Source organism: Notechis scutatus, chromosome Z (genome assembly GCF_049901735.1).
Source record: "Notechis scutatus isolate UNSWTSFEM ecotype Mainland chromosome Z, rNotScu1.2, whole genome shotgun sequence".
NCBI classification, from domain to species: domain Eukaryota; kingdom Metazoa; phylum Chordata; class Lepidosauria; order Squamata; family Elapidae; genus Notechis; species Notechis scutatus.
The window spans coordinates 121,216,520-121,238,998 of NC_142025.1; the positions used below are offsets into that span (position 1 = coordinate 121,216,520).

At 40.9% G+C, this 22,479-nt stretch overlaps 1 protein-coding gene across 2 annotated transcripts in view; it reads left to right on the forward strand.

Moving 5' to 3' along the window:
* Nucleotides 1-242: 242 nt before the first annotated feature.
* Nucleotides 243-22,479, forward strand: part of LOC113426695 (myosin regulatory light chain 11-like) — a 59,123-nt gene continuing 36,886 nt past the window's right edge. The window contains exon 1 of one of the 2 annotated variants that reach the window (XM_026689087.2): nucleotides 243-420. In XM_026689087.2, the coding sequence (XP_026544872.2) occupies nucleotides 295-420 (126 nt within the window). In that variant the 5' untranslated portion in view covers nucleotides 243-294. Of the gene's footprint in view, nucleotides 421-1,037; nucleotides 1,192-22,479 lie in introns of those variants that run through there. The other variant, XM_026689088.2, reaches the window with a different exon arrangement.

The following is a 22,479-nucleotide window of genomic DNA, read 5'->3' on the forward strand; positions in this document are numbered from 1 at the left end:
CCCCTACAAGGTGGTTCTGGCCATGATCGGAGCCCTCCAACGGGGACAGCACAGATCAAAGCCACGTATGATCATGGTCTTCGGTCTGTCCACAAAGGAAATGCCACCGGAAGTCAGAAATAAATTTTCATAGCTATCTTTAGGAGCTTCTGCTCTTGTCTGAGTGTCTCCCAAGTGACAGCTGAACCAGCTATCCCAAAGAGGAAATTTTCACAGGCACATTGGATACCTTGAGCTCAGAGGGAAGGAGGGAGGAAAGGAAGGGAGAAGATGGAATAAATAACTTCTCTTGGCATGCTGAATTTTCCACACTCATGTTTGAAGCTTTCCTGTATCTCAACAGAGGGGATCAATGGAATCTGCCATCCAGGTGTCCTAAGCAGGAAGAAGGCTGATGCTCAATTCAGTACGAACTTCCAGGTCAGCATATTAGGGATGAGCTGTCCAATCCTGCTAGTGAATGTCTAGATCCTTAGTTAAAGATTAGCCAGCAAGCCTTAAAATCCATGGAATGACTTAAATTTTAGACTAAAAAACTTTTGCAAATCCTGGTCTATCAAATCTGATAAATTTATTGAAGGTCATTCAGGATCTTTGACATTCTTTGACACATTTTTAAAAAACAATGCAATTTTTTATACCCAGAGTTTTGCTGTGATGATTTCTAAATGTGTACACCTTAAAGAAATGTTGTATTTGTGTGACTGTTTTCCTTTTGGTTTCCTCTATGGGTCAATTTTTTGAGCAAGGAGTTATCCTCTGACTGGGTTCATATATTTACCTAAAGCATGTTAGCAGAACCATAGTTAATTGGTAGATTGGCAAGCCATAATCAAGCAAATGATAGTAAGAGGTTTGTGTTGGTTGTGAGCTCATCCCCTTTGGATTTGGAGATGGGTTACCACTGATCCCCAGAACCATCAAGCCTAATGGACTTACCCTGTCTCCAAGAAAGGACTTGGCCCTCTTGCATTCTTCTGGAGTCTATTTCTAGTTACCCCCATCCTCCACCCACCCAAACTTGAAGATATGACTATAGTTCACTGTCCTGCATCCCTCTGAGGGAGCCTATATAACCCCAGGGGAATTCATAGCCAAGTGTCTAGGCTGTTTGCCCTTCTGGCCCCTGGAACATCCCCATCGCATCCACAGCTGCTGTTCACCCATCTACCTGCCCACTGAGAAAACATGGTAAGTGAGGAAAAATTGGGTGTGTACAAGAAAGAGTGTAGTAGATGTCTAAGGAAATTGGGGGCTATCTCTGTTCTGTACGGTCATTACCATTCTTGTAGACCTGCGCCGCGATTGGCTAAGACGCACGGCGAGCTGATTGGCTGAGCGAGCCGCACGGATTGGCCCGCCGTGAATCCCCCGCGATTGGTGGAAACTAATCGCGGGAGATTCAAAGCGGTGCCATTGGCCGCGTCGCCACGGCTAGAGAATAAAAGCCGCCGCTTTTCCTTCGAACCCGAGCCGATCTCGGGACTAATAAATGAGCTGAACTAAGTCACTGGCTCCCGAGTCTCCTTCCTAGCGCCGGACTTGACACTGGCGACGAAGGTGGGATCGCAAGCCTGACCCATCGTACACGTGTCCGGGGAAGCAAGATCGACGAGATGGCCAGCATCGTACTGCCCGCACCCTTTAATCCGGCTACTGAAGATTGGGAATCGTACATCGACCGATTCCTAATGTTCCTCGAAAGTAGCAACCTCAAGGATGCAAACGGGCAGAGGAAAAGAGCTTTTTTCACACACTGCGGGCCCGCAGTGTTCCAAATGGCGAAAGCCCTCGCAAAGCCAGAGGATGTCAAAACAATGGACTGGGCCGATCTCGCGCCATTACTCCGAAACCACTATGCCCCCAACGTGCCCACCCTCATCCGGCGGCACGACTTCTATCGACGAGATCAGCGAGCGGGCGAGAGCATCGGGGACTTCGTGGCCGCCCTGCGGAATCTAGGAGGCATGTGCGGTTTCACGGACATGGATGAGGCTCTCCGAGACCGCGTTGTCCTGGGACTCAGAGACCCAGTCCTCCAGAGCCGCTTGATGGCCAAAGGCGACATCGCCCTCGCCGACGTCCTCGCCGACGCTACCGCAGCCGAGGCTACCCAGAAATCAGCAGCCAGGATGCGGAGGCCCGACACCAGGGACCAAGCGTGACCGCCAAGCAGGCACGGGAACCGAGATGCGCTCCGAAGCAAGCCGCCGAGACCACCACACACCATGGCGACTCGACTCCGCCTCCGACACCAGCGACGGGGAAGAGGACGTGCATCGACTCCAGGCAGACCGGGACCGGCGCGATCGACGGTGTCGTAAGTCGGGGAAACCGTGCGCCGGGTGCGGGGGCGACCACCCTCGAGCCGATTGGCGATTTTTCGACGCGATATGCCGCACTGCGACAAAAGGGGCCACATCGCATGAGTCTGCCGACTCAAAAAGAACTACAGCCCCCACATAAAACATAAAACATAACATAAGAACATCATCATTCTTCATAAATTTACAGACAGTGTATCGGTTGGTTTATCACTCCTTTTTGTGCATCTATTTCATAGTCATCATAATAATTATGTTACATAATAACTCATATTATCAATCAACAATTATATATCCTAATATCCTTATTAAACAATCATTTGACTATAATTTAACTAATTCATGCTTAAGCGAGATAACTATAATTTAGTTAATTTATAACAAATCGTAAAATCATACCAAATCTATCTTAATATAATATTCTAAAAAATATTATCAAAACCAAAATATATATATATTCTATTATTATATTGTTTTATCTAACCATTGATAAAAAAGATCCCAAACTTCATAGAATTGTTTATCTTCTTGTTCTCTAATTTCAAATGTCAATCTACTCATTTCAGCACATTCCAGTATTTTCTTAATAATTTCTTCCTCTAATGGTATTTTCTCACTCTTCCAATTTCTAGCAAATACAATCCTAGCCGCTGTTAACACATTTACAATCAAATACTTTAAGTTTTTATTAAATGTATCAGGTAAGATTCCAATAGAAAAATCTCTGGTTTCAAATCTATATGTTTTTTTGTCATTTCTTCCAACCATATGCGAATTCTAGTCCAGTATTTCCTGGCCTCCTCACAAGTCCACCACATATGGTAATATGAGCCAGGGATCTGATGACATTTCCAACACTTTTCGGATTTATTCTTGAACATTCTTGCTATTCTTGTCGGGGAAAATGCCACCTGTAAAACATCTTATACAAATTTTCTTTATATGCTACTGACATTGTCATTTTATAATTTTGAGACCACAATTTTTGCCATTTTTCTAAATCAATCCCATATCCAAAGTTCTTCCCCCAAACAATCATTGTTTCTTTGACTTGTTCTTCCTCTAATTTAATTTCCAACAAATAACTATATAGTTTTTTAATCACTTTTTCATCAGCACCTGTCAAAATCCCATCTAAATCAGTCAATTTATCATAAAATCCTTCTGTTTTAGAATCTTTAAGATACCTTGAGTGTATTTGCGCATATGAAAACCAATTCATCTTTATATCTTGTTCTTCTAGCTTTTGCATCGTTTTAAGTTCACCCTTTTCATCCAGTATTTCCCCATATCTAACTGTTTGTTCCTTCTTATAAATTATGGGATAGGAAAAGCTTCAATAGTTGATAACCAAACTGGAATTTTCAAATAACATTGTTTCTTAATTTTCTCCCAATTCAACCATAACGATTCCCGTATATAGTGCCTTCTGAAATAACCCTGCGATTTAGTTCCCTTATACCATAAAAAGCATGCCAACCCAATAATAAATCATGTCCTTCCAATGCCAGTAATCTAGACTTTCTTAACGTTATCCATTCTTTAACCCACATTAAATTTGCAGCTTGATAATACAACTCCCAATTAGGAAGGCCAAATCCTCCTCTAATTCTAGCATCCTGTAAAAGTTTTAGTTTTATTCTCGCTTTCTTACCTTGCCATATATACTTCAACACCATTTTATTTAATTCATCAAAATAGTCTTTACCAAGCCTAATTGGTATTGTTTGAAACAAATATAAAATTCTGGGTAAAATATTCATTTTAATTGTTGAGATTCTACCTATCAAAGATAATTGTAGATTTTCCCATTTTTTCAAGTCAGATGCTATCTGCTGTTTAAGTTTAATATAATTATTCTCTTTCAGTGTAGTACATCTTGACATCAAAATTATCCCCAAGTATTTAACTTTATTCGTAATTTGAATTTTCAATAAGTCTGCCAACTCTTCTCTTTGCCTTAATAACATATTTTTTGTCAGAATCTTTGTTTTGTCTTTATTTATTTTCAAGCCAGCCATCTCACCATACGTCTCTATCTTTTCCAGTAGTTTTAAAGCTGTCTCTAGAGGGTCTTCCAGAATAAAGACCAAATCGTCCGCAAAGGCTTGCAATTTAAATTCCTCCTTTTTAACTTTCATTCCTTTTATATTTGTATCCTCTCTAATATTTCTATTTAATACTTCCAAAGTCAATACAAATAACAAAGGGGATAGTGGACATCCTTGTCTTGTGCCTTTTTTAATATTGATAGAGTCTGTAAATTCTCCATCTATCATCACTTTTGCTGTTTGCTTATAATATATAGCTTCTATTGCTTGAATAAATTTTCTAGCAAAACCCATCTGTTCCAATAATAATAACATAAATCTCCAATTCACGTTATCAAATGCCTTTTGAGCATCTAAAAATATCAAAGCCATTTGCTTTTCAGGGTGTGCCTCATAATATTCCAAAGTGTCCAAAATTACTCTCATGTTGTCTTTAATTTGTCTCTTTGGTAGAAATCCATTCTGATCAGAATGAATAAAATTATTTAAGTATTTTTTAAGCCTTTCTGCCAAAATTGAAGCAAATATTTTATAATCTGCATTCAATAAAGAAATAGGTCTATAATTCTTAATTTGTGATGGGTCAGTCCCTTCTTTTGGAATAAGCGTAATATAAGCTTCTGACCATGTTTTAGGTATTTTCTTATTTATCATAACTTCATTCATAATTTCTAACATTGAAATGCTCAATGATTCTTGTAATGTTTTATAAAATTCTGCCGGGAAACCATCTGGTCCTGGTGCTTTCCCGTTATTCTGTCTATTAAGTGCTTCAGTTAATTCCATCATTGTTATAGGATTTTCCAACATTTTCCCAGTTTCATCAGATATCTTGGGTAGGTTGGCATTTTGTAAATACTGTTTAATTTTCCCCTCATCAAAATCCTCCTGCTTATATAATTGCGCATAAAAATCTCGAATAATTCTCTTTTTCTCCTTATTACCATGACAGACTAGACCCTGTTCATCCATTAACTGTGGTATTCTCCTTGATTCTTTCTCTTTTCTCAGTTTGTATGCTAACCATCTACCTGGCCTGTTTGCATCCTCAAAATAGTTCTGTTTAGCACTTCTAATTTTTTGCGCCAATTCTTCTTTCTCTGTTTGATCCATTTTATGTTTAATTATATCCATTTTAAATTTAATATCTTTTTTCTGTGGCATTCTCTGTAATTCTTTTTCCAATTTTTATAATCATCTTCTAAAGTTTTAATCATTTGCCTCTTTCTAGTATTTTTTTTTCTTTGTGTATTCCATTATCAATCCTCTTGCATATGCCTTCATTGTGTCCCAAACATTCTGTATTGAAGTATCTTCTTTTCTGTTTTCATTAAAAAAGAAGGCCAGTTCTTTTTCCATCCACTGTGTAAAATCTTTTTCCTTTAAAATAGTATTATTTAATGTCCATCTAGATCTTCTTTTTTGTCCTTTCCATTTAATTGTCATTGGGTTATGATCTGCCCATGTACTTGTTTCAATATTTATTTCTTGAATATTAGATAATAATTCTGTTGACGTCCACATCATATCTATTCTGGACCATGATGAATGTCTATTCGAGTAGAAAGTATATTGTTGAGTTTTAGTATTTCTTTCTCTCCATATATCTTTTAGATTTAGTTCCTCTATCATTTCAAAAAGGATTTAGGGAGGATCTTCCTATTTTGTCGTGTTATTTTTGCTGTGTAGTCCAATTCATTGTCTACAATTCCATTAAAATCTCCCATTATAAATATATTAGCGTAGTCCAATTCAATTATTTTCATATGTAATTTTTATAGAATCTTTTTGTTTATCATTCGAGCATAGATTGCAACCAAAAGTATCTTTGTATTGTTATCCACTATTTCAACCATTAGTACTCTTCCATCTTCATCAGTATAAATCAATTTTGCTGAAATGGTTTCTTTAATATACAATACCACTCCTCTTTTCTTACACTGGGCCAAAGAAGTAAAAATTTTCCTATTTTTGGTCGCACCAATAATTGTTGATGTTGTTTTTTAATGTGTACTTCTTGTAAGCAAATTATATCAAATTTTAATTTCTCTATTTTATGAAAAGTTTTCCTTCTTTTAGTAGCTGAATTCAGTCCATTTATATTCAAAGAAATCAATTTTTTTTCCTCCATAGTTATGATTTATATTTAGGTCTAACGGCTCGTTGATCTTACTTCACGTTGTTCTTTAGTCTCCACTTGTCCACCTACTGCACCTTCTTCTTTTCCCATCTCTATTTGGTCCTCTTGAAATTCAGTTAAGGTAGTCTCTTCTTCTATCTCTGTTTCTCTTCTTTTAAAAATTCCTTATAAAACGATTCTGCTTCATCAATTGAGCCAATTCTGTATCTCTGTTCTTTCCATGTAACCATTAATCCTTCTGGAATCAACCATCTGTAATTCACCTCCTTTTCCAATAATACTTTAGTCAGGAAACGATATTCTCTCCTCATCTCTCTAATTTTTCTGGGTACTTGTTTTAAAACCCCAATCTCTTTATCTCCATATTTCAATGTCTTCTCTCTTGCCGCTTGTAATATCTGTGTTCTGATAGATTTTTTAGTAAATCTAACATGAACTTCTCTTGGTAACTTATTCCTCGATGCATATCTTGTAAAACTCGGTATATCTCATCTATTCCATCCATCATTTTTTCCTCGGTTATTTCCAAAGCTCCAGCCAAGATTTCTACCATTACTGCAGCAAGATCTTGTCCTTTTTCTTCCTCTATATTTTGAAATCTGAGGTAATATTCTGATCTATCCATCTCCCACTTCACCATCTCATTCTTGTTTTGTTCAAGCGTTGTCACTCTGTCATCAATATTTCCAATTTTCTCATCTCTTTGATTGTCTTTCTCTTCCATTTTTGCAGTCTCTCATCATACTTCGCCATCATCTGTTGGATATTTTCAATTTTTTGTTCAATACTCCCCATCCTTTGTTCAATACTCATTTTAAGTTCTTGAATTCCTTGCATAACCGTCGTTAGATCCGTTTGTCCTTTATCTTGCTTCGCCATTGTTGAAAGTCGTCCTCCAGTTGATGGGGAGGCAGGAGCAGAAGTTGATGCGCCAGAAGGTAGAACTTTCTTACTCATTTGAATAACTCGGAATCTTCCCACTCTTTTAATCCAGTTGGCAGTGTAACAATTATAATCCAATTAGGGAAAGGAAAAACGTAAAAAAGAAAAATCAGTAAAAAAAAAACAAAAAGCCCAAAATTTAAAAAGGGAAAAAGTTTCAAGGAAAAAGAAAAATTTCTTTCTTCAGGTTCTTCTAGACCTTAATCCTCAGTTGCAATAGTCAAAAGGAGAATAAAACCCAATAATATTAAAAAAATAACAATAATAATAAAAGGAAAAGAAAAGAAAAATTCTTCAGGTTCTTCACACCTTAATCCAATTGCGAAATCTCAAGAAAAAAAAAACATGGCCACAAAAAAGAGTATATACATACAAAGGTAAAAAAAGCAAAAGTCCCCAAAAAAGAAAAGAAAAAGGAAAAAAAGAAACAATATTCTGAGGCTTTCCTTTAGAGAAAAAAATGAAAAATAATAATAATAGTAATAAGCAAAAGTGTACAAATATTACAAAATACTATAGGGTTAAGGAGGAGGGATAAAAGCTAACAACAAGTAAAGCAAAAATCACACTGCATTTTATTTAAACATCCAAGGCTCTTATTATGGCTTCTCCACAAGTTTCAAAGCCAAGCTTCAAACATTCAGTTGATTGTAGAAATCCCAAAGAGACACCTGTGAAAACATTCTCCAGAGTTCCTCTCTCTATCTTATCAACTCAGTGTCCTTGGGAGAGAGTTTCTCACAGTTCTCCCAACTTCAAGTAAAGTATTTTCAAGCCTCTAGTTGGCAGTGTTGCAGAGTTACAAAGTTTCTCAACTCCACTCCCCTTCTTCCTCCCCCCAAAAAACCAATAGAAAAAGAAAATATGTATATATATATATGTGTATATTTTAAAAAGAAAAAAAATTACTAAAGGAAGCCTCTATTAAAAATATAAACAGTCAAAAAGGAAAGGTAATTATAGAAAAAACAAAAAAAACAAAACCAGTCTGGTTACAATTACTAATCACAATAGAAGTTCGCTAGAAAAAAAAAAGTAAAAAGCCAAGCCTCATTTTGACATCTCCTAAAAAATCGCCACTAAGTCCATCTTATCAAATTCTGTCAAAATCTTACAGATTCCTTCTTCTTCTAGGGTGTCCTTATCCCAAATAAAAATAAATAAATCTCACCAGCCGATACACTTTCTCTTTCTTTCTTCTCTTCCTTTCGGAGCTGTCCCTGCTTCAGCAGCTTAATGGCTGCCTCTCCGCCCGATGGTAAAGGGGCTTCTTCTGGATCCACCAGGGACTTGCGATGTCCCTGTGATCAACAGAACGCCCCTTACTATCACCGTCTCTACGGGACGGTTTAGGTCCGTTGGGACCGACCAGAGGCGAAGATATCAGCTGTGTTTTTATTTGTTGTTAAAATCAATAAAACTTTTATATATATATAAAAAAAAAAGAACTACAGCCCCCGACGACGAGACAACAGCAACCGGAGGCGAGACGGCACCCCCCCAGACCCAGGGACCACCAAGCCGAGGAGCCGATGGAGCCGAGATGGACAGGGCCGACGAGATGGCGGGAACAGGCAGAGAGAAGAAACCCACCAAAGCGATCATCGGCCACTCCTCCAGCACAGACGCACGGAAGGTATATGTGGAGGTGGGCATCGAGGGCGAGCCATGCAAATGGAGGTGGACTCCGGTCCTACCTCTCCATGGTCGCATGGCGGGAAATAAAGCGCCTGGTGCCCGCCATCCACCGGAAGGGGCTGGAAAGCCAGAACCTGATCCTCAAGGACTACCAAGGAAATCGTGATACCGGTAGTCGGAACGGGCCAATTTGAGGTGACTTTCAAGGGGCGAACAGCGAGGCTCCCCTTAACTATTGTAGACCGAGATCACCCTAGCCTTTTGGGACTGCAGTGGTTCGCGCCGCTCGGAATCGAGGTAACGAGGGAATCGACCACGTCCGGGAAGCCGACTGGGAAGAGCAGCTCGCGAGAGACTTCCAGGAAGTGTTCGATGGCACCCTAGGCAAGTACTGAGGGCCCCCATTTCCGTTCAGCCTAGACCCCAGCGTCCTCCCCCATTCGCCTGAAACCACGGCGGGTACCGCTCGCACTCCGGCCAAAAATCGACGAGCAAATAGACAAGCTCGTCAAACAAGGGGTCCTCGAGCCAATCGACCATGCCCGGTGGGAGACCCCCATAGTCACCCCCGTTAAGCCAGACGGGTCAGTGAGAATTTTGGGGACTATAAGGCCACCCTTAATTGTGCCCTACAGCAAAGCGCCTACCCGTCCCAGTAGTGCAGCACCTCCTACACTCACTCGGGGAGGCAAGGTCTTTGCGAAGCTCGACCTGGCACAAGCCTATCAGCAGCTGCCGGTCGACGCAGAAACGGCTGAAGCACAAAGCGATAGTAACCCACCGAGGGCCTTCCGCTGTAAGAGACTCCAGTTTGGAGTCAGCGTGGCCCCCAGGAATATTCCAGAGCCTCATGGAGAGACTCCTGCAAGGAATCAAGGGGGTGGTGCCCTACTGACTGACGTATTGGTGTCAGCAACCAACCAAAAGGAGCTAGAGGGTCGCCTGAGGAAGTCCTAACCAAATTCAAAACGAGGGCTGAAGGTTAAGAAAGAAAAATGCCAATTACACACCGAGAGAGTCGAGTTCCTGGGGTACCTCCTAGATCGACAACTGAATTCACCCAACCGAGGAAAAAATCAGAGCAATCAAGGAAGCCCCAGGCCAAAGAATAAACGGAACTACAGGCATTTCTAGGGCTACTTAACTTTACAATGTTTTCCTGCCCCAGAAGGCGATCGCGGCAGAGCCTTTGCATAGGCTCCTGGACAAGGCGGCTCCATGGACTTGGGGGAAACGCGAAGAAGCCGCCTTCAACAAAACCAAAGACCTGCTCACCTCGGACGCCGTCCTCATCCAATACAACGAGACCCTGCCGCTGGTTATCACATGCGACGCATCACCTTTTTGGCGCCGACGCCGTTCTCAGCCACACTCTCCCGACGGAAAGGAAGCACCCATCGCTTTCTTCTCACGAACCCTCACCAAGCCAGAAAGGAACTACAGTCAGCTAGACAAAGAGGCATTGGCCATCGTTGCCGCTGTCAAAAGTTCCACTTATCACATCCATGGCCGAGCCTTCACCATCATCACCGACCACAAGTCGCTGCTGGGAATCCTGGCAGGGAACAGGGCCACCCGAACATTCTATCCCCTAGAATGACAAGGTGGTCAATTCCTTGCAGCCTACAGTTACCGGCTCACACACACCGACCTGGTAAGACGATCTCCCACGCAGACGCCCTGAGCCGCACGCCGTTACCAGACTTCGACACCGACCCAGCACCCACGCACGACCACCCTCAGCATAGAGACTCTGCCCGATCTACCCATAACTCGCGTCAGACATTGCCCGCGAAACTAATAAAGACAAACGCCTGGCGCGGGTATTGCATTGGGTAGAGAAGGGGTGGCCAGAGAAAGACGACGACGAGACCTTCCGGACATTCCGGAACCGACAAACGGAACTGTCATTGCAAAAAGGGTGTTTACTTTGGGGGAACGAGTGGTTGTTCCCGGAAAATTACAGGGAAAAGTCTTGGAATTGTTGCATGAGGGGCACCCGGGCATCGAAGGACAAAGGCCCTGGCCAGAAGTTACGCTTGGTGGCCAGGGATGGACAAACAAATCGAAGCCTGGGTGGCAGCGTGTAACAGATGTCAGGAAACCAGACCCAGCCCTCCCGCCGCCCCAATCCTGGAATGGGAAACCCCTAGGGGACCATGGTCCAGGATCCACATAGATTTTGCCGGGCCCACAAAAGGACACACCTTCCTCATCACGGTAGACGCTACTCCAACTGGCTGGAGGTAAGCAACATGAGAACTACCACAATGGAGGCCGTCACCAAAGAACTCAGTAAACTATTTGCAACCCACGGCCTCCCAGATGTCCTCGTATCCGACAACGGGCCCCACTTACCTCGCTGGAATTTGAAAAATTCCTAGCGGAACGGGGATACGACACGCGTTGACAGCACCGCACATCCGGCGGCGAACGGAGGCGGAACGGATGGTTCAATTCACGAAAAAACCATCCAAAAATAGAGAACGGGGAAATCCAAGAAAAAATAAACAAAATGCTCTTTATACAACACATAACCCGAATACGACAACAAATAAAAGCCCGGCAGAACTATTGATGGGGAGGAAGTTAAGATCCCCACTCGACAGACTGCACCCCTATATACAACCGGAAAAACCCCCAAACTCCTCAAGCAGAGACCGAACCTTTAAAACAGGCGACACGGTATATGCGAAAAACCTCACCGGAGACCCACTCTGGGTACCAGCAACCATAACCCAAGTGACAGGTCCCCGCTCGTGCCGCCTACAGACAACCGACGGACGCAGCATGGAAGCGACCCATCGACCAACTAAGGTCGAGAATAGCCACTGGGAAATACAACCGACACGCAAGCAGAAACAAACACAGAAGGGAACCCCCAACACAAACCAAGAGGGAGAGGAAGACCCAATGAACCAAACACCACCAGAAAGAAACCAGGAATACTCACCGGCAAGCAGCCAACCTGACACCTCACCAGGAAGAAGCAGCCAGGCCAGCCTCGACCAGCCCGAAAGACCAGGCGGGAGCGGCAACCGCAACTCGACCAGCCCGGGTAGACCGGGAGGGAGCTGCGACAAAAGGCCCGGCTCAGACTTCCAGACGGTTCCATCGACAGGATGAGGAGCAACACGGAACCCGACCGAACCGGCCGAGAACCAAGCACCAACTAACCTGCGCAGGTCAAGTAGACAAGTGCGAAGCCCGCCTACTTATGGGGCTACGTTATGTAGACCCTACCAAGAGGGGAGGGGTGTTCTGTACGGTCATTACCATTCTTGTAGACCCGCACCACGATTGGCTAAGACGCACGGCGAGCTGATTGGCTGAGCGAGCCGCACGGATTGGCCCGCCACGAATCCCCGCGATTGGTGGAAACTAATCGCGGAGATTCAAAGCGGTGCCATTGGCCTTGACGCCGCGGCTAGAGAATAAAAGCCGCCGCTTTTTCTTTCGGAACCCGAGCCGATCTCGGGACTAATAAATGAGCTGAACTAAGTCACTGGCTCCCGAGTCTCCTTCCTAGCACCAGACTCGACAATTTCAGTCCAAACTAGTGGAAAATGTACAGCACCGAGATTTTTTTTAAAAAATGTTGAATTGTCTCTTTATCTGCTTTTTAAAGTCAAGCATTGGAATAGGGCAGCTTCTCAAATGCTCTTGATGAAGGATAAAATCAGCAAAAGGAAGGTGTAGAAGCGGTAACAATTCTGTAGGCAATTTTTTTTTCAAAAAAATCCTTCCTCTAGTTCAGCTTTTTCTTTTACATGTGTGAGTGAATTTTGAGTATTTGCAGCTAGGGCTTTTTTTAATGTCTGGACAAAAGAAATATGTGTGTTAAGAGGAAGCTTTGGCACTGTTAGAGAGACAGGACTATAAGAACCCAAGGGCATCTGTGCTGTTTTGAGATGGGGAGGAAAATTTGAAAGAGCTGAAGGCATACAGCCTATGATTATTGTCTATGGGTGATGATTCAACATCCATCATTGTGTTTCATTTTCTTCGCTTTCTGAAATGGATCTGATCTTGCACACATATCCCATCCCAAGCCATCTTCTTGCAGGTGAATCCCTTCAAGTCCCTGAATAACTACATAATGCTCTTCTTGAATAATACAGTAGGATGTTTTATTACATGTGGAATCTTTTGGTTCTTTGCCTGACTTTCCCCCCCAAAAAAAAAGGAACAAAGGGGGGCTGGAAGCTGCTGAGCAGACAGGAGCCTCTGAATCAGACTCCTCAAGGCACCACAAGATCCAGACAAAGGAAGCTGCAACCTGTCTGGTTTTTTTTTTTTTTCCAAATGAGAAACAAGGAATACACTTTTTAAAACATTTCCTTCGCCCTTGAAGTTTTTTTGTATGCCTGGTGTACCTCGCCTCTGAAAAGCCACATCAGAGGAAATGTAGGAGAGAGTAAACTCTGTAAGATATGTTTTTAGAGCAATCCTTCCAGAACATTCCTATAAGTCTGGCCATGGTGAAAAGACAACCTGCAATAGTTTGAACTGTTGAATCTCTCAGACCCTCATTTCTTGATGCTAAAAGATTAGTTTGTCAGCATATGTTAGCTTTCTTCACCTGAGGCCTCCAACCTACAATCCCATCATCTCTAGCCATGCCCCTGTGCCTTGTTATAAGGGTTTCCAAATTTTTTACTGGGTTTTTATTGAGGTTCTGGCCAACTGAGTGTGATTCGAGGACTAAGATGCATCTATTATCTCTAGCCAATACCCCAAAGTTCTTACTTTTGCTCCGGCTCAATTCATGAAATAGACCCACTTAGATTGTCTGGATCTTCAGGTTCTCATTCCATTTTTACCTTGCCATCCCTTTCCCAACTTCATCTCTTCCCAGAAGTAACATGCCTATCAGTTTTCAGGAGTTGAGGATCAAGAAAGAGCCACTCTGAAGACAGAAAGGAGATTTTTGAAGTTATCTCCAGAAAATCAGTCATTCTAAATAACTTCCTGTGATGTAGATCATAATCCTATACTATATTCTATATGTAAAATAACTTTGTTCAAAAGGAGACATTTTCATTTTATGTTTTTCTTTTCATGTATGGATTAGATTTGCAAAACGAGCTGGAGTTATTTATATGACTGTATTGGATATAGTCCACCCCTTCCCTTCTTTTCTATTAGGTACACCACAGTGGTGGTATTCAGCCGGTTCGCACCTCATCGGGCGAACCGGTAGCAAGAATTTGGTGTGGGTCACCGAACCGGTAGTAACTTCTGGCTGACCACGCCCCCGATTCGGTCGCCCTCCTGCCTGATGCTCGCTCACCCTACCCGTCTGACATTCGCCTAAGATATTTCTTTCTTTTTTTTCCCTCCTGACAATCAGCTGTACATAGATCAGCTGTGCCAGGATTCCCCTTGCTGAGACCCAGGAAGGCAAAAATGGCTCAGCCCCCCTCCATTTTTTGCCTTCCTGAGCTTCAGAGGAGCTTTAGGGGAGCAAAAATGCCCCCCCAAGGCTCTTCTGAGGCCAGGAAGCTCCCAAAACGGAGTGTGGAGGGGTGCTGCGCGGCCCTCCTATGCTCTGTTTTTTTCTTCCTGAGCCTCAGAGGAGCTTTAGGGGAGCAAAAACACCCCACCCCAGAGGCTCTTCTGAGGCCAGGAAGCTCCTAAACGGAGTGTGGAGGGTGCTGCGCGGCCTCCCATGCTCTGTTTTTTTTCTTCCTGAGCCTCAGAGGAGCTTTAGGGGAGCAAAAACACCCCACCCCAGAGGCTCTTCTGAGGCCAGGAAGCTCCCAAAATGGAGTATGGAGGGGTGCTGAGCGGCCCTCCTATGCTCTGTTTTTTTCTTCCTGAGCCTCAGAGGAGCTTTAGGGGAGCAAAAACGCCCCCCAGAAGCTCCTCTGAGGCCCAGAAGGCCCAAAAAATGGGTGGGGGCTGCAAAAAAAAAAAAAGCCACGCCCACCCAAAAGGACCCCTGTTTATTAAATACACTGTGCTGCAGCTGCCAAAAAAGCCAACACAGTTCTAGGCTGCATAAACAGAGGGATAGAATCAAGATCACATGAAGTGTTAAAACCACTTTATAATGCCTTGGTAAGGCCATACTTGGAATACTGCATCCAGTTTTTGTTGCCATGATGTAAAAAAGATGTTGAGACTCTAGAAAGAGTGCAGAGAAGAGCAACAAAGATGATTAGGGGACTGGAGGCTAAAACACATGAAGAACAGTTGCTGGAACTGGGTATGTCTAGTTTGATGAAAAGAAGGACTAGGGGAGACTTGATAGCAGTGTTCCAATATCTTGGGCTGCCACAAAGAAGAGGGAGTCAAACAGGACAAGAAAAAATGGGTGGAAACTAATCAAAGAGAGAAGCAACTTAGAACTAAGGAGAAATTTCCTAACAGTAGGAACAATTAATCAGTGGAACAACTTGCCTCCAGAAGTTGTAAATTCTCCAACACTGGAAGTTTTTAAGAAGAGATTGGACAACCATTTGTATGAAGTGGTGTAGGGTTTCCTGCCTAAGCAGGGAGTTGGACTAGAAGACCTCCAAGGTCCCTTCCAACTCTGTTATTCTATTCTATCAATTAATTACTTATATATTGTTAACTTAAAACTTGCAAAGTGATTTGAGGACTTTCGGTTTGAAGGGCTTCGGCGACAGACAGAAATCCGCGATCGTGCACGGTTTCTGTCTGGGCTCGCTGGAGCGCCCGACCCGGCTGGTTTCGGGGCTAAGCCACCCCGTAGAGGTGGTGAAGAGGGGGGAGAATGCCAGCAGGGTCGAGGAGAGCCGCATCTCTCCTCCTCAGCTGGCCATTACTCCCTTTCCCAAAGGCGGTTGCAGTGGTGGTCAGAAATGGCCACCACAAAGAAGAACTCGACCGGAAAAGAATGCGCAAGAGGAAGATAAGAAGTGAAAGTTTTGGCTGACCGGGTTAAATTGTAAAAGCAACAACCAAGGTACCCTGGAATTTAAACTTACAAAAAATAACATCGCTCCCAAAGAAGAGTTGGAAGCAGCGAAGGAAAGTGAAAAGGGAAAGGTTTGGCTTTTTTTTTTCTTCTCTCTCCTTCCCTATACTGACAATTAAGAGACTTAAATAAGAAATTGGAAAAATCCGCTTTGACATCAATAGGCAATTAAGCTGAAAATAAAACAAAATGCCAAAGGGATAATAAAGATTTCTGGACATTAAAAACTTTCTTTTTTATAAGCAGGAAGGGAGAGAAAAGAATAAGGGCAGGATCTGGAAGAGGGAGGAGACTGCCTGGAATTAAAAAGAATCTAAAGTAAAACTTCAACAAGACTTCTAAAAGATACATTTTAACTGAAACTTTGCAACTAAATAGTAACCCCAGGAAGAGAAAGTGAAAAAAAAAGAGCAAAAAGAAACAGCTTGCGTGTATTTGGATTATTTGGTGATCTTTGGATTTTTGGTTATTATATTTGAATGACCAAAATCAATCGGGTGGTTGTTTAAAAATTTATACAATGGCACCACTTCTGGATGAATTGAAAATGGAACTTAAAAAGTACAAAGAAGATGCACAAGAAGGGAAGGGTTCTTTTGGCTTCGTCTCTTCAAATCTTAGAAATGGAGATTTGGAACTATGAGAAACAACAAGAAAAGACTGCAAAACAAGAAGACTGGGACAAAGAAGAAGCCATCTTTAATGAACAAGTAATTCTATGTGGGGAAGAAAAAGGAAAGGGGGGAAAGAGAATGAAGAATTTAAGATTTAAAAAAAACAACCAAAGAAAAGAAAAATAATTCGAAAAATAAGTATAATACTGGAAAGCAACAGAAAAGGGGAATACAGAAGAGAGAAATAGAGGTAGAGAGACAAGGGGGTAAAAGGGGAGAGAGAAGAAGAGAGGGAAGAAGGAAAGGAAAAGAAGTTACAAAGGACCGGAGCAAGATATAGAGAAACAGGACCTATTTAGAGATAATGGGTGAAAATCTAATGAAAAGGGGATTCTGTAAAGGTACATAAGATTGTATTGTTATATTAGTAATAGAAATAACTTTAGAAAATTGGAAAACAACGTATGATTAAAATGAGGGATAAAATAGTGTAATTTAGTGAAATGTTTGTGAATAAAATAAGTGAAATAAAATAAATGATAAAATTGAATTAGGAAGGAACAGGAACATTTTAATTAGTTAATGTTTTATAAAATATAAGTGAAGAGGGGGGAAATTAACTATGGAAAGCTTATAATTGTTCCCATAGAAGTATGATATTTAATTGAAAAGTAATGTTAAAGATGTTAAAACTTTAATGAATATTAATATTAATGATAGAATTGAATTGGAATGGAATGTTGTTTTAATTATATACATTTATAATTTTTTTTTTTTTTTTTAAGAATACAGTGTGTATTTTAAGAATGTACCAAGCAGAATCGAATGGAAGTTATGTATTATATTGAATGTTACAACTTTAGGGGAAAGATATAAAGGCGTCATACTCCAATCAGTAACTACAGGAGAAATTTTGTTTAATGAGAAAAGATAATAGATAATTGAAACAGGACAGACAAAAATATAAATACAATGATTTGAATTGAGATGAGATAATTAAAATAAAATTGAGAAAATTAAAAGAGGGGAGAAGCTATGCAGAAAATGTAAAATAGTAATAAGATATGGAATAGAATATAAAAATGAGCATGAACCTGAATTTGTGTCTGTACGAAGAAATGTAACCCGGGATTATGCTGCTTTCAAAAAAGATGTTTTATTTTTATTTTTTTTCTCTTTGTGAAAACTCAAATAAAATTTACAAAAAAAAACCCAAAAAACTTGCAAAGTGATTTTGGGGAAGATGAAAATTATAATACCCACATACAACATAGTTGCCTAAAAGAAAAGATCACCCTTGTCGAAATTAGTTGTTACAAACCTGAAATGAAGACTTTGAAAAGATGCATTCAACTTTTATCAACTCCATATTTGTATTGAAAGTAAGAGGCTGTTTCTCAAACCAAAGTACACACTTTTTAAAAAATCGTGAATATTAATGTTTCTCTCCAATGTTCCAAGTTTTCAGACTTTTGCTTTAGCAATAAAATTGTTTGTTGGCGTTGTCCTTACGGATTAACCCCTCCCCTCCCTTGTATTACAGAAAACAACAAATACAATATTTTGAAAATATACGCCTAACATAAAAGCCCATTTAAAGGAAGTTTTAATTATTAAGTTAAGCTAAATAATATTTTCTGATATTTAGTAGGGTTTTCTGCCCCTGGAGACAAAAATGTTGCAAATGATCAAGTATGGCTTACATAATCAAATTCAGGTTATATTGCTTAGAGTCTACTGTAACTGAAGCCATTTATATGTTTGCAAAAACGGACAAATAAGTAACTCTACAAACTGCATGGTGGGAATCCTTTCTTAATAAGATGTTCTTGTGTCACTGATGAATTGACTGCTTAAACATTGTCAAAAAAGAAAATGCATCAGGACAAAACAGGACCAAAGGTGCTGGTTTATGTCACATTTACAGAGAGAAAGGTACTAAACTATAAAATCAGTTCTACAATTAGGTTGAAGGATAATTCATTTCATCATAAAGGGGGAAGCCGTGACTAGGTGACCTATGTATTTCAATGATGTCTGTGCTAGGGCTTGTAGACCCAGTACCACTGGTTCACTCCTTTTTTCATTCATCTAGTTTCAACTTTGAATAGAGACTCTCACCTATAAAAGTGGGAGGGGTTGGTTGCCCTAGATAAGGATGCAGTGAGCTGATCTTGAATGACCATCTTCTTCTCTTCCAGGCACCCAAGAAGGCAAAAGAGGAGGGCAGCAGAAGGGAGCTCCAATGTCTTCTCCATGTTTGACCAAACACAGATCCAGGAGTTTAAAGAAGTAAGAACAAGAACAAAGATGGATGTGGGAAGGGGTGTCATCCATTAGGAAATATCACAAATGTAGTGATGCCATTAAAGGAGGACTTTGGGGTAAATTACCAAATGAGCATTGTCTAGGAGCACAACTGAAAATTGACATTCTAGGAGATTTTTAACTACATCACTGAATATATAGGAATGAACTTAAAGAACTAAGCTCCTTGTACTATTCAATTCAGATTCTGTCTTCCCTTTGAAAAAAAAAAATGCTGACTAATCACAGAAATTTTGTCTAACAGAACCTAATTAAATGTTTCAGGTGAGCCTGTTTTACATATGCAGATACGTCCAGTTTAGTGTACCCCAATGTATTGTAATGAATCTCAGCTATATTTTCTCAACTTCAGCAAAGATGTGACCAAATAAAAAAGGTCTAGATAAGTTATAGAGGAGGCTTTTGGAACATGATTTACCTCGAATCCACTTGTGGGTGTCTGGTTGTGTAATCTGGGTTTGATGGTGGTTTGATTTGAGTCTGAACCTTTACAAAAATAGGGATTCTTTGTTCCTGAAATTCTGCCCATCAAATAGAGGCCCACCATTCATTTATTTTCCTTTCCTTTGTCTTTTATAAAGTTCTATTAGTTGTTGATAATATTGAATGCTTCTAAGTTTTAAAGACATGTTCCTAATTTTGTTGTCCATTCAATATGTTGAATTACAGCATCCATTGTTCACAGATATAATGGTTGTTGATTGGAAATAATGGGCTTTATTTTTTTGCCACACCTGAGGTGCCACCTTGAGGAAGGCTATTGTGAAGAATGTCCTGAAGAGGGAAAGTGGAAATCCATAGATTATATAGGTGGACCAACCTTTTCCAAAAATTTTCTTCTGTCTCCCTATGATATGTAGGCTGAGTGCTAGCTTATTTTTATTTTCTTCAGTAAGTCAAGATTAAGTAAGCCATGAATTCTTGTGATGTAAAGCAAGATAAAAATTGGGTTTGTAGACCATGAGTAATGGCTTATTATGATGTGTAATCTAGCCATACTCTGGAAGAGCCAAATAATGAGCAACTATGAGTGTCTCCACAAAATCCAACTTTGGAGCTTAGAACCTATTAATCCTGTGCAACGGAGGAGCAGCTTTTTACCTCCTATTAAAGTTGCTTTTCCTCTTTCCCAAGGGTAATTCCAGGTTATTCTCCTTAGGACACTTGTTTTTTAAATTAATTTGGATCTTTGAATAGAAATTCTCACCTATAAAAGTGAGAGTGTAGGACCAGTTTTTCATATGGAGATATTCTCTTCTTCTCTCACCACTTAAATTCTTAATCTTCATTTCAGAGGTGCATTTTTTCCCTTTGGCAGGCAGTAGACCCTCCCACACACACTCCACCCCAAAGTTGATGGTGTTTCCTTTCCAAGACCCTTGCAATGCAGCAGGGTCTATTTTTGGGTGAAGGAGGACTGAGCAAAGAGGTGACATTTGTGCTTGATGAAGCAAATGGCAGAGCCATATAAGGAGATCTTTAGTGAAACCCATTCTGGGTGGGTAGTTGGGGGAAGAAGCTTCCTCCTTTTCATCAGAAATGAAGCCTAGTCTTTGGTCTTAGTCTGGTCCCAGAGCTCCTGGGTTTATACTGCTGAAACCTATAGGCATTTCTTGTCATTTTTAAATGAAATAAAATTGGTCCATACAATAGATGAGGTATCTAATCCAAACTGCAAACTACCATTATAGGAATGTGGTGAGTTTAAGTAACATCATGAGAGGGCATGAAGTTTGGAAGGTTGCTTGAATATGGCCAAGCAGAAGTAACAATCTGGATATTTAGATCTAAGGATACAGATCTGATGGGCATTCACTGGATGGCAGAAGGGATTTAAAAACCCTAATTATTGACTATTATCTAGGAGACATCAGGATTTTGCAGCCCAGGTTATCCTAGTTCAGCTACTCATTTCTCCTTGGCCAGTCATTCTCTCTGTCCGGATCAATCAATTGCTTTTTGAGCTCTGCTCTTTGTTGAATTCCATCCTGGATTGAAGCTCTTTGGAGGGATCCTGCCATCCAGAACAATGAAGAGGATGAACTGATGATTTGACTCCAGGATAGTATTTTTCTAGCTAGAATATTTTTAGACTTTGTGGGAAACAGGGTAGGTTTGCCATTAAGATTTCTGGACAGCCTCTTTTGTCTTTGCTTTGCTTCAGATTATTCTTTTATGCTTTTGTACTTAGAGTGTAACTTCCTCAGAGTAGAGTATCCTTTCACCATTATTCAGCAATGCTGAAGTAAAGGCAATTATCTGCATTTTTCCTTGAAGAAGAAGAAGAAAAGCTTTGCTTCTCATCCAAGAGCTTCATCAGTTGTGACAGTGGGGGCATCACATTACCTGCCATCACAACTGATGAGAAGCGAAATGTTTTCTTCTTCCCCAAGGAAAAAACAGTCCAGTTGCCTTTTGAAAAAGCACCTTGGAGATAACTATGAACTGATGATGGAGAATCTCCACAGACAAGTGCTGAGTACATTGCTGACACGGGTGCTGATGTTACATTAGCACTCTTGACTTCCACCTAAAGTGGTTGTAACCTTCCTCTGTGTGTGTGTGTGGGGGGGAGTTAACATGGAGTTGAAAAGCTTCCTGAGGCATTTCTCCAGCCAACATCCAAATTACAAGATGATAGATGAGATGATGCAACTTCCACTCCACCTATTATTTATTCTCTGAAAGTTTGTAGTTCCTCATGCTTTCACAGCGTGGAGAATCCATATTGCTCTCTTCAGACCAGGGCTGAATTCACACAACATATTGAGCCTGAAAATCTGAGAAACAAGCTCAGTTTCTCCACTATTTTTATTTATACCTGCTCCTTAACCAGTACTTTAGCTTGATTTATTGGTCTTTGGGTTGCAAAAAAATGGAATTTGAAATCCAGGCTGGTTGTAGATTACACATTTTGACTTCCTGTACCCTAAATGGTAGCTATTCTACATTTGCACAAAATAGCAAACATTACACTTGCAGATGGCCTTGCCTGACAGGGTAGGGTTTTGACTGAGTTTGCCTGCCAATGCAGCCCCTTTCAATTTGCTAAATTCTAGCATTTCATTTTTATTTGGAAAGAGATAGACACATAGCATTTAGCAAGAAAGAAAGAAACAAGGAGGAGGGGAGGAATAAATTCCACCAGTACCTGCCAGCCTTTGAGACCTCATCAACAGCCCCTTCAGAATGTACCACCTGTCCTTAGGGAGGGTTTGGGGCTTATTAAGAGATGAAGTTTAAGGTTGTTCTGATTCCTTGAGAAGCTAAGAAAGATATCAAATGACAGGTGTTTCCAGGGCACAGCTGCAGAAAAGGAGGAGGAGAGGAGGATAGCTAGCTGGAGTTAAGTGTCTCCAATCCTATAATGAATTGCTAAGATAAGTAGACAACTAGACAAACAACTGAGATCTTTTTTATATATCCAGTCCAGAATGTTTATTAAAATACTTTAATTTAAAATTAACCGGTAAACCTACTGAGAGCTAAAGAACTA